The sequence below is a fragment of the Biomphalaria glabrata genome, chromosome 14, assembly GCF_947242115.1.
Source record: "Biomphalaria glabrata chromosome 14, xgBioGlab47.1, whole genome shotgun sequence".
Classification (NCBI taxonomy): Eukaryota; Metazoa; Mollusca; class Gastropoda; family Planorbidae; genus Biomphalaria; species Biomphalaria glabrata.
In genome coordinates, this window is record NC_074724.1 from 4,663,553 (window position 1) to 4,678,431 (window position 14,879).

General features: G+C 36.2%; 2 protein-coding genes across 2 annotated transcripts in view; both read left to right on the top strand.

Annotated features, from left to right (window-relative positions):
- LOC106074445 (uncharacterized) overlaps positions 1-3,668 on the top strand; it is a 7,698-nt gene extending 4,030 nt beyond the window's left edge. Inside the window, exon 2 of the mRNA XM_013235216.2 lies at positions 1-3,668. This exon is cut by the window's left edge and continues 566 nt beyond it. Within this exon, the coding sequence (XP_013090670.2) occupies positions 1-324 (324 nt within the window). The 3' untranslated portion in view covers positions 325-3,668.
- Positions 3,669-7,914: 4,246 nt separating this feature from the next.
- On the top strand, positions 7,915-14,691 carry LOC106070217 (toll-like receptor 4). The gene is made up of 2 exons (XM_056011421.1): positions 7,915-8,074; positions 11,490-14,691. Exons 1-2 carry the CDS (start codon positions 7,939-7,941, stop codon positions 14,117-14,119), a joined length of 2,766 nt encoding a protein of 921 aa, XP_055867396.1. The 5' UTR covers positions 7,915-7,938; the 3' UTR covers positions 14,120-14,691.
- Positions 14,692-14,879: the final 188 nt, after the last annotated feature.

Here is a 14,879-nt window from a genome sequence, read left to right on the forward strand (position 1 = left end):
ATGAAACGAAAGAAAAATAGATTATTTATTTTAGTCTCCCACCCGCATGGCTGCTCTAAGTATGTTTCTGTTGGATATTCCCTAATAGAAGATGGCCTTCCAAAGAGGAATTCTACTTCATCAGAAGAAGAAGAAAAAAATGATTTTGATTATTATGATTATAAATGTTATGACACGCCATCATGTAAAGGTAGTAGCGGTGGACTACTGATATATTTAAATTCTGAAAATGAGTATGTGCACTCAAGCAGCCCAGGGGGTGATAATCGTAGCAGTGAACCAATTAATTTTCGTGCTCTTGTGGATGACGGAGCCTTTGTATAAAACGTTCTACAAATAATTGCCAGAATTGAGGACCATTGAATAGATAGTACAGTAAATGTAAAGACAGACATACAAAATAGAACATGTTGAGTCCAGACTTTGAAAAATTAACAGACTAGTGCTATAAAAATAAGTTGAGCTTACAGAAGAGGGATGAAGACATCCATAAAAGTGTCGCAGGAATAAATGGATTGAGTGGTTGAAAAAAATATGAAGTGCGTTCGTCCATTAAAATGTTTGTTTTTAAAATAAGGGCATTTTATCTTTAATGAACCATCCTAGTCTTTTTGGTAACTTATCTCTTAACTGCACTCCAGTGGCAACTAAGTCACACAGACACTCAATACAAGACTCTAAGTTTATTAATGCTGAGATTCAGAGACTACTCAAAGAAGAAGTAATAGAACCTTCAAAATCCCCCTGGTGGGCACAGGTTCTAATAACAGCCAATGAGAGGCACAAAAGACGTATGGTTATTGACTATAGTCAGACGATCAACAGATTTACGCTGCTAGACGCATATCCCATGCCAAGAATGGACGAATTAGCAGAAAATTCTGTCTTTAGCACTCTGGACCTCAAGAATGCTTATCATCAGATCCCGATTAAAGAAGAAGAAAGGCCATTTACAGCTTTCGAGGCTGAAGGTAGACTTTACCAGTTTCGAAGAATTCCATTTGGAGTTACAAATGGAGTGGCTTGTTTCTAGTGAACAATAGATAAAATAATCTAAGACGAGCAACTAGAAAATACATTCGCTTATGTGGACAATGTGACCATCTATGGACATGATACCGAATCTCTTGATAGAAACCTACAGAGATTATTCAAAGTAGCTCAGAAGTATGGTATTACCTTCAACGAAGCTAAAAGTGAGATTGGAACACATAGTGTCAGACTGCTGGGATAAAAAATATCTTAAGGTCAGCTTAAGCCTGACACAGAAAGATTCAGAGCCTTGCGGGAATTAAATGCTCCGTCGAGCCTGCTAGAACAGAAACGAATAGTGGGCCTGCTGGCTTATTATTCTCAATGGATTCCTAACTTCTCAGACAAAATCAGCCTCTTAACTAGAAATATAAACGATTTCCTGTCCATGAGGAGGTCAAACAAGCATTACATGACCTAAAGGACGAGCCCAAGGAATCCGTTGTATTCACCATTCATTACCATCGCCCGCTAACAGTGGAGACAGATGCTTCTGACATAGCTATATCAGCTACACTTAACCAAGATGGCCGGCCTGAGGCTTTCTTTTCCCGGACACTATCGCAAAGCGAAAGAAGGCGTATGCAATAGTAAAATCTTTGAGAAAGTGGAAACACTTTCTTATCGGAAGACCCTTTACCCTTGTCACGGACCAGCGATCCTTGTCCTTTATGTATTGTAGACAAAATAAAGGCAAGATCAAGAGGTGGAGGTTAGAGCTATCCTGCTTTCACTACGACGTCGTTTACAGACCCGGTACACAGAACACTGCTGCCGACACTTTCAGCAGAAATCGCTATTTATCCGCAATGTCATGTAAATACCTTAAATTATTCCACAATAGTCACCCTGATGTAACTCGAATGCTACATTTTGTGAGATCAAAAAACTTACCTTTTTCTTGCAATGACGTCAGAACAGTGATCGACCAGTGCCAGACATGTGCTGAACTTAAACCTTGATTTTCAGGCAACCAATAGGACAATTAATCAAAGCCACTCATCCATTCCTAAAGAATAAGCATGGACATTAAGGGACCTCTCCCTTCCAACTCACGCAATAAATATCTACTTACCATGATCGACGAATTCTCTAGGTTTCCTTTTGCCTTTGCATGTCCAGATATATCAACTGCTACTGTTGTTAAATTCTTAAATGAGTTATTTGCCTTATTCGGGCTACCCTCCTATGTCCATACCGACAGAGGTACTTCCTTTATGTCTGCTGAAGTACAGAAGTATCTTAACGAAAGAGGAGTGGCTACGAGCAGGACCACGGCTAACAATTCTAAAGGAAATGGTCAAATAGAGAAGCTCAGGACGTGAGTACGTCTCAGTGGGAACTAGTATTGCAATACACGTTGCAGTCAATCTGTTTCTCGGCGACGAAGAAAACTCCACACGAGAGACTCTTTGGATACTATCGCAGAAGTTCTGGAACATCCCTAGCAACATGGTTAATATCTCCTGGTCCCGTGTTGTCAAAAAGAAATAATAGATCCTCTAAGTATGACCCATTAACAGAAGAGGTAGAGCTTGTGAACAGCAATTCTCAATACGCTCTTATCAGAACATCTACGGGCCGAGAAGAAACAGTTTCTTAAAGATTGTTGGCGCCCAAAGAAAAAGACTGTTTCACAGAAAATGTGAGACCCCCTGTGCTGAGAAAAGGTTCTTTCGGGAATGCGACGCCCTCACTTCAAAGCGAAACAGAAAACAACACAGAGAACTCTTCTCTGAACCCTCCTGTTAACCGAACAACCAAACCACCCCTATCGGGGAAAGTGGACCCGGTTGAAGCCTCGGACATCGACTCACCAAGTAACGTTGTTTGTACTGATACTGATAGTACTGATAGTGCCAATCCAACCTGCCGATAAAACCTGAGAGAAAGAAAATCAAAACCCAACTACAGGGTTTAACAGACTTATGTTTGATAAACAGTTGCTGTATAATAGACTCATGTGTTTAATAATCAGTTTGCTATTAACCAGTATTGCAGATGTGTTTAGATGTTTACGTTTTCTGGATCTTTGTATTTATGATATGTGTATATAATTTAAACGTGGGGTGAATGTCGTGAATTTCGCTTCTTTGGTTGTCGCCCCTTAGTGTTTATTGACATTTCTTAGCCTGTGTACTGACCGTATTTTGTAGTCCGTGTTGTGAACTCTACTTTGTGTGTAGTTGTTTGTCATTCAGTGAAATAAAACTTTGAATGTAACATGGTATTGTTATTATTAAGTACAACACAAGGGTTAATCCAACTTCTCCCAACGAGGTATCCATTGCCACGAGAACCACACATCTTCAATCACACTCTCCTTAAACATTAAATTATCACCACAATATCATTGCTCATTTACTGCTGACCGAATATTCAATAATAATTGATACTATTGCTTTTGTGTTTGTAATGTTATTACAGCACCTTGAGCCTACATTTTGTTTGTTAACAGAGCTTTATATATAATAACTATTATTATTATTCACAGATATGTCTGAATTTGTAGGGTTTAGTCCCCTTAAATAATTGTTACACCATTTTCCCCCAACACATTATCCGATCAACTTGATATTATTTATTACACCTAAGAAAGCATGAATAAATAAATAAAAAACAACCAGTTTGTCAAATATTTTTTTTTTGTATTTCATTATTTTGTTTGTTATCGAATAAGGGAAATAACTTCATTATTATTGATAAAGTTTTAAAGGCGGAGTTCTTTCCCTTAGATAAGCTTTAATACAAAAATTAAAATAAAAGTCATACTAGAATTCTCGGACCAAAAGAATGTGAAGGGGTGGTTATGAAGCGGGTCTTTTCAGTCGTAAACATCTATGTCAGTAATCATTATGATGCACATGGTGGAACAAAAAAAGAAAAAAAGAGGAGTTGCTTTAAACATACTTAATGGAAAAAATTTTAACATAACAAACACATTCAAGATAGTTTAAATGAAAAACCAATCCAAGAAAAACGTTTTGAAAACAGGTCTTAATGTTGTTCTTGATATGTTGTGAAGCATGGTGTTTATCTGAAATTATATAAGAACGAGTCTCAAACCTTTGATCCATGTCCTAAAAAGACGCGAACTGTAAAAAACGAGTTACAACTAGAAACTTTGATTACAAGGATTTTACGTTTGGACGTTTCTTTCTTCAAGATGCACTGGTGGCAACCTTACATTCGAAGAAAGCCAAAAGTGTGTAGACCTTTATATTATTTATTTATAGCTTTTATATAGTGCTACTTTCATGCTCAGCTTTGGTCCAATCTCATTTGTGGACCAGTGGGGGGGGGGGGAGGGGGGAGGGGGTATCGAGGAGTTGGTTTTCCGTGCTGCCTTTAGGCGCTCAGTAAACACATTTCTGCCCGAGTCGGGTGTCGAACCTCGAGCCCCCTTCTAGGGAGCCAAGCCAAGTTCAAGCACACTTAGCCTCTCGACCACGCTTCCCACCTTTCCGTGGGTTGACTGTTTGCTGTTATTAAAGGTCGTTGACTTGTAGCACCATACTGCTGGTAGACAACTAAACCTTTATAGGCGTAAAAACTAATTAACTAGAACAATTTGAATAACTTCCTTGTGAACAAGACTAAATATAACGTTATTGATAATACAGACAAAATCAACTTGTGTTAAATGAAATTAATGTACTAATATCTTTTAACTAACTCTGACTCATTACAATAACAAAGCCTTTCAGACTCGCGTTCTGGAGTCATCTCCTTGGCAATGCCAACTTTGATGCATCAACCTCTTCCCACCGTCACCAAAGAGATACAAACATTCTCCGGTATACTCCATCACACTGTTATAATTTTTTTAAAATATAGAATCTTCTTACAATTTAACTTTGGTCTCCACAATATGCATATATAGATATTTAGTTGTTTTTTCTAGAAGTTAAACAGTTTGTATATTTCTTTGGTAAAAAAAAAAATTACGAGCTAATTTATTAGATAAGTAACACTCTGATTGACTTTAACAATTTCTCACATTATAATCATTTGAAAATTTAATTTGTTCTGGAGATCTATAGTATTCTTATCTTATCTTATCTTATATAATACAGACGTTACTTCAAAAAAGAAGATGATTACGTCCTACGCGTCATGCATTTAGTCATGCATATTAACCAATGACTTAAATTCTAATCTTGAACACAAATCAATGGGCATTTCCGATTTTATTTACTAAGATTTGACGTGCAGAAAGAAAAATTAACGCATCATTTTATGTAGACATCTGTTTATGTGACTACTTTTCCGTCATATTACCATACTAGAATCGTTTATCTTTATTCTATATCTTTCACTAGATCAAGTAACAACTCTAGACCACTGTCTTTTAATGTTCCCCTTTCTGAACTTATACTTATTACTCTAAGTAGATTTATACAAGAGTTATTTTTAGGAAAGAATAAAAAGGGGTGATGTAAATAAAAAGTCTTTTTTTTTAATTTTTATCTACCATTAGTTAGTTATTAATTATTAAGAGCAAGATATTCAAACTTACAAAACGCCATTAGCTATGTAATGAACGACTTGTATTGAAAAACAAAATTTTTACTTTCCTATTCTACAAACATTTTTACCAGAAAAAGAAAATAACCAACCAGTTGACGACCTCTGGAATTTCATTAAAAGCTATTTTAAAAACATTATAGAAAATCAAATATCAACTTCAAATACTCAAAACAAAATAAGCAAATGCTGGTTTAATAATAAAGAAACTTCTCAGACGACAGTAAAACCCTGTTTAGAAAATTTAAAGGAAATCAAATTTGATAACTTAACACGTAATGATAATGAGACAAAAGGTAACATACTAAATAAACACCTCGCCTAGGCATTCTCAGCCCCAAGAGAAATATTACTTAATTTAAACCAAGTCGACAACATAGGAGAGAAAAATTTACACACAAAAAAAAAGCGGATTCAAAAACTATTAGACAACATAAAACCAAAAAGAAAGCATCTGGATCTGTTGGTATTCCAGTTAGATTTCTCAAAGAACTAAGCAATGAGCTAGCAAAAGTGCTCACAATTCTCTTTCAGGCATCTTTTGTTCAGGGGAGAGTACCAAGTAACCGGAAAGAATCTAACGTTGCTTCACTTTTTAAAAAAGAACAATCTGACCTAGGAAATTACCGACCAGTATGACCAGTATGACTATTCACTAGCCAGTATCACATGTTAAGTCATGAAACACATAATAGATATTGGCACTTTAAAAACTTAGACGAACATAATGTCCTTACTGCAGACCTGTGACGTAACAACGGCCTATTGGTTGTGACGTTGCGGGTTAGTGTTCAGGCACGTTTGAACGATAGGTCTCGCCTGAATCAACCAGGAAAACCAAAGGCTTGACAGACTTCAAGTCATTGATTAAGGACCTATGGAAACGAGTACGACGTCATCATCTTCTCGTTTTGAATTAACGTCTATATTGTATAAGATAAGATAAGAGTTTTTTTTTTAAAATCATTTTTATATATAATTTTTTTTAGTCTATGTTCAGTCGTGTTTTTCCCCCGCTTCAAACACATGTGCAGTGTGTCTATAAACTATATCACGCATTATTTATTATTGTTACGTATTTCTAAATCTTCTGGTTAAATGTACTAGTAGGCGAAAATACAAATACTGCAAAGAACTTGAATACTCAACTTTAAGCTTCAAATAACTTATTGATTATAAACTCTAGCAATACGTGACTGTACCATGTAACGTAGAAGACTAAACAATATCTGGTAGTTTACAGTTAGCTATAATTCGTTGCAATTCATCTCTTCACTTCGTTGCAATTCATCTCTTCACTTTATTTGCAATTCATCTCTTCTCAACTTGCATCGAGCCCTATTCCGCTGTTCTCTGCTATTCCGAGTCGTATTCGACGACTACCAAATCTGAGCCGTACACGTGTTACTTCCACTGTGTCCACTGTAACGGCTCAAATCCACAGTAGTTCATCGTATAGTCTTTAAGGACTGTAGTTCACTCCAACTAAATCTACCTTAGTTAACTTGCATCGAGTCGTACACATCTCTCTTCTGCTGTCTCGCACAGTAGACAACAGTACCGACGACTCTACCGACGACTGACTTTTCACATTAACCCTCTGATGTATTTAGTACCTAATCTTAATGCTGGAGTAACACCACTGGTACCCTCTGGAACTTTACATGAAGATTTCACATCCTCTTTGTCTCTAGATTTACATTCCAGGAATCTAGTGCTGCTGTGTCATCTCGCCGGGGTCACATGTTGACCTCGACCTGTCACTGTTCATTTGTAACATTATCTAAGCATTTCTAAAATCCAGGTGGCTATAAATGGCGTGTCATGCCATCTCACTTTGACTGTCTGAAGGAAGTAAAAATATAAATATAAAAACTTGCAAAGTCCAAAATATTGTGTGTAGTGTCAATCACTAGACCTTGATAGTGGTTAATTGAGGTGTGTATCCAAAACAAAATTATTTTGCTTGCATAGGTGTGTAGGAATAACAATTAGTATTTTAATTTCGAAATCTAAAAAAAAAAAAAAGAACAAACTATAACGTATTATATCGCTTCAGAACCACCGTCACGTGATAATGTAATTGTATCAAATATTACGATTTATAACATGTAGATGTGTATCTGTTATATTTGTGTCGATTAAGTATTCACATTTGTTTTTAGTCAAGAAAAAAGTACAAGATTTTTTTATGACATGTGAACGTTGTCTGTGTTTTCTTTCTCTATTTCACTCTTTCTCGCTTTCCGTCTCTCTAAGGTCTCAGTCTCTCTCTCTTTCTCTTTCTCTTTCTGTTTCCATTTTCTTTCGTACTTATCTTAAATATTTTTCCGATTTTGTTTTCAGTACTGTAATGTTAACCATCGACTACAATACAGTATGTCTTCCTATCTATCAATAGTGTTAACTTTATATCTTACATTGGATTACAATTTGAGCCAGTCTCAAAGCAAGCGCTTCGTTGATGCTACTTTACCTGTTAACCAAGACAATGGAAAACGTTATAACTCTTACAGTAAGTAACTTACTTTAACTATGAATAGTTTTACTTCTTTATCACCAAGGGGTAAGGCTCTAGACCGCCAAAAAATGTTTCTAGAGTGAAGTTATAATTCACATCAGTCAAGTGAAGGACATTGTCAGGGTTGTGCTAAGGCTTTAGCTCGTTTACCCGGGCCCCTGACATTCAACAGGCACCTTCAGGCTTGCAATAAATAATTAACTCGCTGTTAACAATATAATTTTTAATGATATGAATGCAAGTTATAATGACAAACCGATGGAGTAATATCATTGAATTAATGATATAATAATATTGTGGTTCTATTAATTAAACAATCATTCTGTACCTTGCTGTCCCACAACACAATACATTAGTATGCAAAACACTGGACCACTGTGTAGAGTTAAAAATTTCATAATTAAATCCCAGTATGGATGTAAGAAAAGACACATTTAAACGTCTAGCCTAATGCACTACGACAACTGCGAGATGAAGTTATGCCTTATGTACTCACCCTTAACAGGGGGTACAACGAAGAACCTTACAGAAACCTAATCAGCATAATACCAAAAAGCCTTCATGAATTAAATTCATAGACATAATAGACTGGCTTATTAAAGAGTTTTAGGAAACGAAAATTTATGACTTGCAATTTTGTGTACTTCATTATACAGCATTTATGAGCAGTATAAAAGTTAGGTATTCATATCTATTTCAGCCACACACCTATATTTATATATATTGTAAATAAGAAGGCATTGTAGTTTTGATTAATCTCTAAGAATGAAGATCATGCAACTTTTCATAATTCGGAAATCCGAATACAATAGATATACATGTTTTCAAGTTACATGAAGTTACTTCCTTCGGCCAGTCTATATTTATTTATGTCTATGGCTAAAATGCGATACAACAAACATACATGCTAGACTACCCTAACCTACGCACGGACAGATATATCCTCCTTTTTGTTAGGTCGTTTCTCTGTCCAGCAAGGATTGTTGAAACCTTTTTTTTTCAAATGTCCGACTTTTATCATTTTTATTGAAATAGAATATTACCCAACAATTGAATACACTCTCTCATTGAATATGGTTTAATTTGTGTCTTCTTCTTTTTCAACCCAGCTTTTTTTTTGCTGCTGAGCTGTGAGCTCTTTTGCAGATGTTGCCAAAGAAAAATAGTGTGCTGCTTTCTTCAGTTGTTCAGCACTGCCGTACAGGGTGTTGGTTATGTTGGGCTGTAGTGGAAGTAGGGTCTGCCTAAGGTGGATTAGGAAGGGGCATTCAAAGAGGAGTTTAATTTGTTTTAAAATACATGTTTTGTTGGCTTCCTTCATAAAATAAAGACGATTGAATCCCAGCCCAAACCTCCCATCAGGATGGCGGGGGATAATGGAGGGCCGGATTCGAACCAGATCGCCTACCACAAAGCATGGCATCTAAACTCACTTAATAAACTATGTATAGTCAGGTCTGCTAAGTATAAGAAATTGGGCAGTGATATGAACGAAGTGCAGTTGTTTCAATAGGAATGAGACTTGAGATCTTTACTAAAGCGATAGGGGACAGATTGTAAAGCTTCCTTTATACGTTTATACTCGTAGATATTTAAAGCTGAAACTTGTATTTTTGTTTTCTTTTAATGAGTGTTTATGTTGATTAACCCATAGAAATGACAAAAGTGGGCACATTATTTTTTTTTAACATTTTTAGAAATACCTCTGTCATGTAAAACGTTTGTACATTTTATTTCTCCCGCACCCAATCTGAGATCAAATTTAAATTTTGCAATTAAAAAAAAAACTAATAACTTTAGGTAATAAGATATTTTGTTTGGTACTGACTAAGGGAAAGAAACCGTACTCATCATCATCAAACTCCATTAGAGTCAGGGCTTGAGAGGCTCAAATCCTCTCTTGCAAAAGCCCTGGACAGAAACCCTGCTGTCTTGCGTAGTGCAGAAACCGTACTTGACAGGTGTGGTGGTATTGGTGGAATTACTCCCCTTGATGAGGCTTGAGCCCAGAGTTTAAATTAAAGTCACGGAACTCATTTTGTTTTTAAACAAATTTAATGACATGACTGAACCAAACCATTTGATACAAAACACACTCACTATAAACTTTGTTTTCTGAAAGTATTTCTTTTTGTCTTTCCTGTTATAATGCCTAAATTATGACCTAGTTTGTAAATGTTTTCTATTCAATTCCCCCCCCCCTTTTTGCATGGTTAAGTTCAACTTTTTTCCTTCATTATGGCGCTACAGATATCTTCTACTTCTACTAAAATGACAATTCAAAAGAATTCCTTTTTTTTTTTACATTTCTTTTTTTTTACTAACGTCACTGGCTAACCCAGTTTGTGATTGCTACTTGATATTAGTTTCAAACTTTAACTTTGAGCTTTACACATGACGTAGATGTAAGTGATATGTAAATCTATCGCTTGCTCTATAGGTGATGCGACACAGAGGGTACATAGGGACATAACAAAACCAAATCCGTTTCGATTCCTTCCAATAGCATGCTACATTGGGCCACCACTTCAGTGATATACAGCAAAGCAATGACAAAATCAATCGTCTGCAGATTGAAAACACATTTTATTTACTTGGCAGGCACTATCCACCCTCAAGGGATCAACAACCAATTTTTTATTTTATTTTTATGAGAATGCGATTAAAATTTCGCCTTTTTCATATTTATCTTTATCAGAGATTAACGCCCATTCCGATTTCCCGCGCTTCTACACCAGGGCAGTGCATTTCATTTCTTTTCTGCCTCCACAGAGAACAACATCGGACAGATAAGTTAACGGGTAAACTTATTTTGTGTTAATTTTTTTTTTGTGGCTGGTGAAGGCCTCGTGACCCAAACGTCTTTTATTGTTTAATGTTCTGGCTGGGTTAGCTATGGGTATGCTTACGCTTAGCTGGTCGATAAAAAGTTTGTGTTCTTTTTTTTTCTTTTAACACACAAACCAATTTCAAAACATTGAAGTGATATACAAATTAAAAAGTTCCCCTTTCAGACCTTAAGACCAATAGGATTGATAATGTAAATGTCATCTATTTATGTGGCCAATGGTTAACGAGGGTTTCAGGTGGCCAGCACAACGACCAACCGCCTTTACCTTTCCCCCACTAATGTCAGGTACCCAATAGAGCTGGGTGGACTCAGAGGCGTCCAAAGATCCCGAAATACAAAATCCCAGGATTTGAACCCAGTACCCCACCACCGCAACTCCTTATATACAAATACAAACGATTAATCATACTTACATATTGAAGTTTGAATATAAATCAAATAAATAATTACGTTGTTAAACATTTATTTTACGTTAAAAACTTTAGAGTTTAAATCTATATATTGAAAATGCATATTTTTTAGGAATTTGAAGAAATGTGTGTATCTTTTGCTGTATAGATGACGCAACGAATCGAGAACACCAGGACACAACACAGCCATCGACTGGGAGTCACTTCAACGAACTTCTTCCAACGAGTTCTCCAGACGACAACCATTTCCCAATGAACAACCTATCATGCAGCTACAGTAACCACACAGTCCATTGCTCTGGTCTTTCAATTTACGACATTCAGCCATCTTGGTTTCCGAATGTAACGGAAACAATTTTCCTAAATGATAACTTGATAACAACGTTACAAAATTTTACATTTTCCCATGTTTATAATTTGACATTTTTAGATTTGTCAGATAATAATATTGAAGTGATAGAGATCCACGCTTTTGAAGGCTTGCACAGTCTTAAGACCTTAAACTTTTATAATAATAAGCTCACCTTTGGTGAATCTCAGGACTTTCAACAAATTTTTCAACCTTTGACAAGTCTAGAAGAACTAAATATAATTCAGGACTATCAATATAAAGTAGGAATGTATTCGTTTCGATTCTTAGAACAGTTGCCAACTCTTCAAAACTTAGCCCTGGGATATGATTTGGAGACTTTGTATTTTGGAGAAGAATTTAGAAAAATGTCAAATTTAACAATACTGAAATTATCTGGAAATGTAAAATTTATAATTGATGCTTCGTTTGCAAATGTTGCCGGATTAAGGGAGCTTCAGCTGGATACAATGCCATACTTAAGTAACATAAGTCACAATGCGTTTTCACACTTAACACATTTAAAAGTATTAAAAATGAATTGGTTGCAGTTCAGCTCGCAATACGCCTGGTCTACGTTTGCCCCGCTGCAAGGCCGAAACATGAGCGAGATTAGTTTCAACACTGTCAGCTCCTTTCATACCCGATCTGATCCTAGAATCGAAGGGTACATCACTCGTGATGACACAAAATATCTTTTAAACATCTGTTTGGAAACATTGGAATTGATAAATTGTCGAATTTATTACTTTACGCTCGAAGCTTTTCAGAATATTGAGACTTGGGACAAATGTTTAATGAATTTGTGCATGTCCTACAACTCCCTTCAAGGCAGCGACGCCGTGTTGTTTCGAATATTGAAACTGAAAAGTCTACAAACCCTCACATTAGAAAACGTCTTACGGCCTTGTTTTCAATTCACCAATTTTCCACACAGTATTTCGGGTCAGAATATACAACAAGATTTGAGTCATGAATGTATTTCTAATAAGTTTAATCAGAAAGTTCAACATTATGTGGGGGAAAACAGCGCAGTTGGCATCACTCCTGCTTTTCAAGTTGTTAGAAACCATTACAGAAGCTCGAGCTTAATAAGCCGACATGAATATATCACAGTGTCTGACAGTATAAAATCTATTAACATAATGCGTTTTTTTTATTCTCAGTCTATGAGAGACCATTATATATTTCAAGGTGCACATAATGTAGAATATCTTGATATCTCGGATAGCGGGTTTGTAAACTTTACTGGCAGTTTAGAAGGACTTGTGTCGTTGAAAACAATAATACTATCGGGTAATACTATAAAAGTCCTTAGCAAATCTTATCTGGACACACTTCCAGCTCTAGAAAACTTGGCTCTTGCTAATTGTCAACTAGATCGTGAGTTTATGTCAATTCACAGCGGGAGATTGTTTCAAAATCTGACACGCCTACAGCAGCTTGATCTCTCTTCTAATTTACTCAACTATTTATCTACAGACACGTTTATGTACAACAAACACTTGAAGTGGTTGACTTTAGCACAAAATCAGTTTCGGGAAATTCCATTTTCTTTGAAGTACACACCAGAACTTGAAGTCTTAGATCTAAGTCAGAACTCCCTCAATACGATTGACATGGCGAGCATTCATCAGCTTGAGAATATTGTGTCCGGATCAGGTCATCTCAAACTTTTGCTAAGTGGGAATGATTTATCTTGTGAATGTAACGATCTCCAATTTCTACAATGGATGAGATCAACTGCAGTTACTTTTGACCAAGACGGGAATTTTACTTGTACAAACAAAGACGGGAAAACGACTTATACACTAGCATATAGCGACATAGAATCTCTCTGGCGAGAATGCACAGGATTCATTTACTTTTACATTGTTTTAATAGTATTCTGCCTTTACTTGATAGGCTGTTCTATAGTCTTCATCATGATGAAAAATAAACATTTTATAACTGTATACATATTGAAGCGAATTTTCGGCATTGAGACGCACACAAGAAGAGATTACCCTATCGACGTATACATAGCTTACTCTGACACTGATTATCAGTTTCCCTGCAACGAATTGCGTCAGTTTATTGAGCAGTCATTGGGTATGACGACATTTCTAATCGACCGTGACCTTAATGCTTCATTCGACCTTGCCCTTGGAATAGTGAATGCTATTAACAAGAGCTGGAGAGTACTTCTCGTCTGCTCTGAAAGTTTCCTGCGGGAAGGCGGTTGGTCAATGTTTACTTTCAGCTCCGCCATTTATGCGCAAAGTCCGGCTAATCCTGCACGCATTGTTGCTTTAGTGCACAGAGATTGTCTTCCCTTGCTTCCAATGGAGCTCTTTGGTTGTATTAACGAAGACAACATTTTGTATGTTTCAGAGTGGGCGATGACCTACGAGATGAACCAAATGTTGACAACTCGCCTAAATGGATAATTAAAAAACAAAGATACCTGTGATATAGGAACTAAATGGACGGAATTTTGTTATAAATTCAATGTGTCAAATATTTATTTCTATTTTATAATTCTTTTTGTAGACAATGATATAAATAATTTTTGATTGTATAATGAATTGCAAATGATTAAACTAACATAAGTTTATCCTCGTCATAAAACTCTAGTACATTTAGGCTTTTGTAAGAAGCCAGAACTCTTGTACTTGAATTAGCAAATAATAATAATTGTAGCTTTTATACAGCGCTACTCTCATGCCCAGAACGCTACGGTCCAATCTCATTTGTGGACTAGTTAGGCGCTCAGTAAACAACTCTGCTCGAGCCGGGATTCGAACCTCGAGACCCCTTCATAGTTAGCCAAGCCAGGCCAGGTTCAAGCGTACCTAGCCTCTCGACCACCACGCTTCCCACAAAACACTCCTATCTTCCAGTGGCGTAGCTAGGGTGGGGGAGTGGGGAGGTCTAAATGTAATTTTGCTATTCACGTGTAGTCAAAAATACTAGACAGCTTTGATCTAGAGGATGTTATAGATGACCTTTACTGCACAGAAAGTACAACGTAAGGTGATACTAATTGAGATTTGTCAATTGTGCATCATCTCTCCAATAAACATCAGTATTATTTATTAAAAGAGCAGTAATGATTTTTTTTTAAATTACTTATATACTGTACCAATTGAAATCAAACATGTATTTATAAAATTTATTATATTGTTATAAACCTGGTGGTGGCACAGA

What these genes read in the sequence shown, in the direction of transcription:
- LOC106070217 (XM_056011421.1), top strand. Translation starts at nt 7,939, where the DNA reads ATGTCTTCCTATCTATCAATAGTGTTAACTTTATATCTTACATTGGAT. An exon ending in AAAACGTTATAACTCTTACA is followed by an intron (nt 8,075 to 11,489) that starts GTAAGTAACTTA and finishes TTTGCTGTATAG; the next exon opens with ATGACGCAACGAATCGAGAA.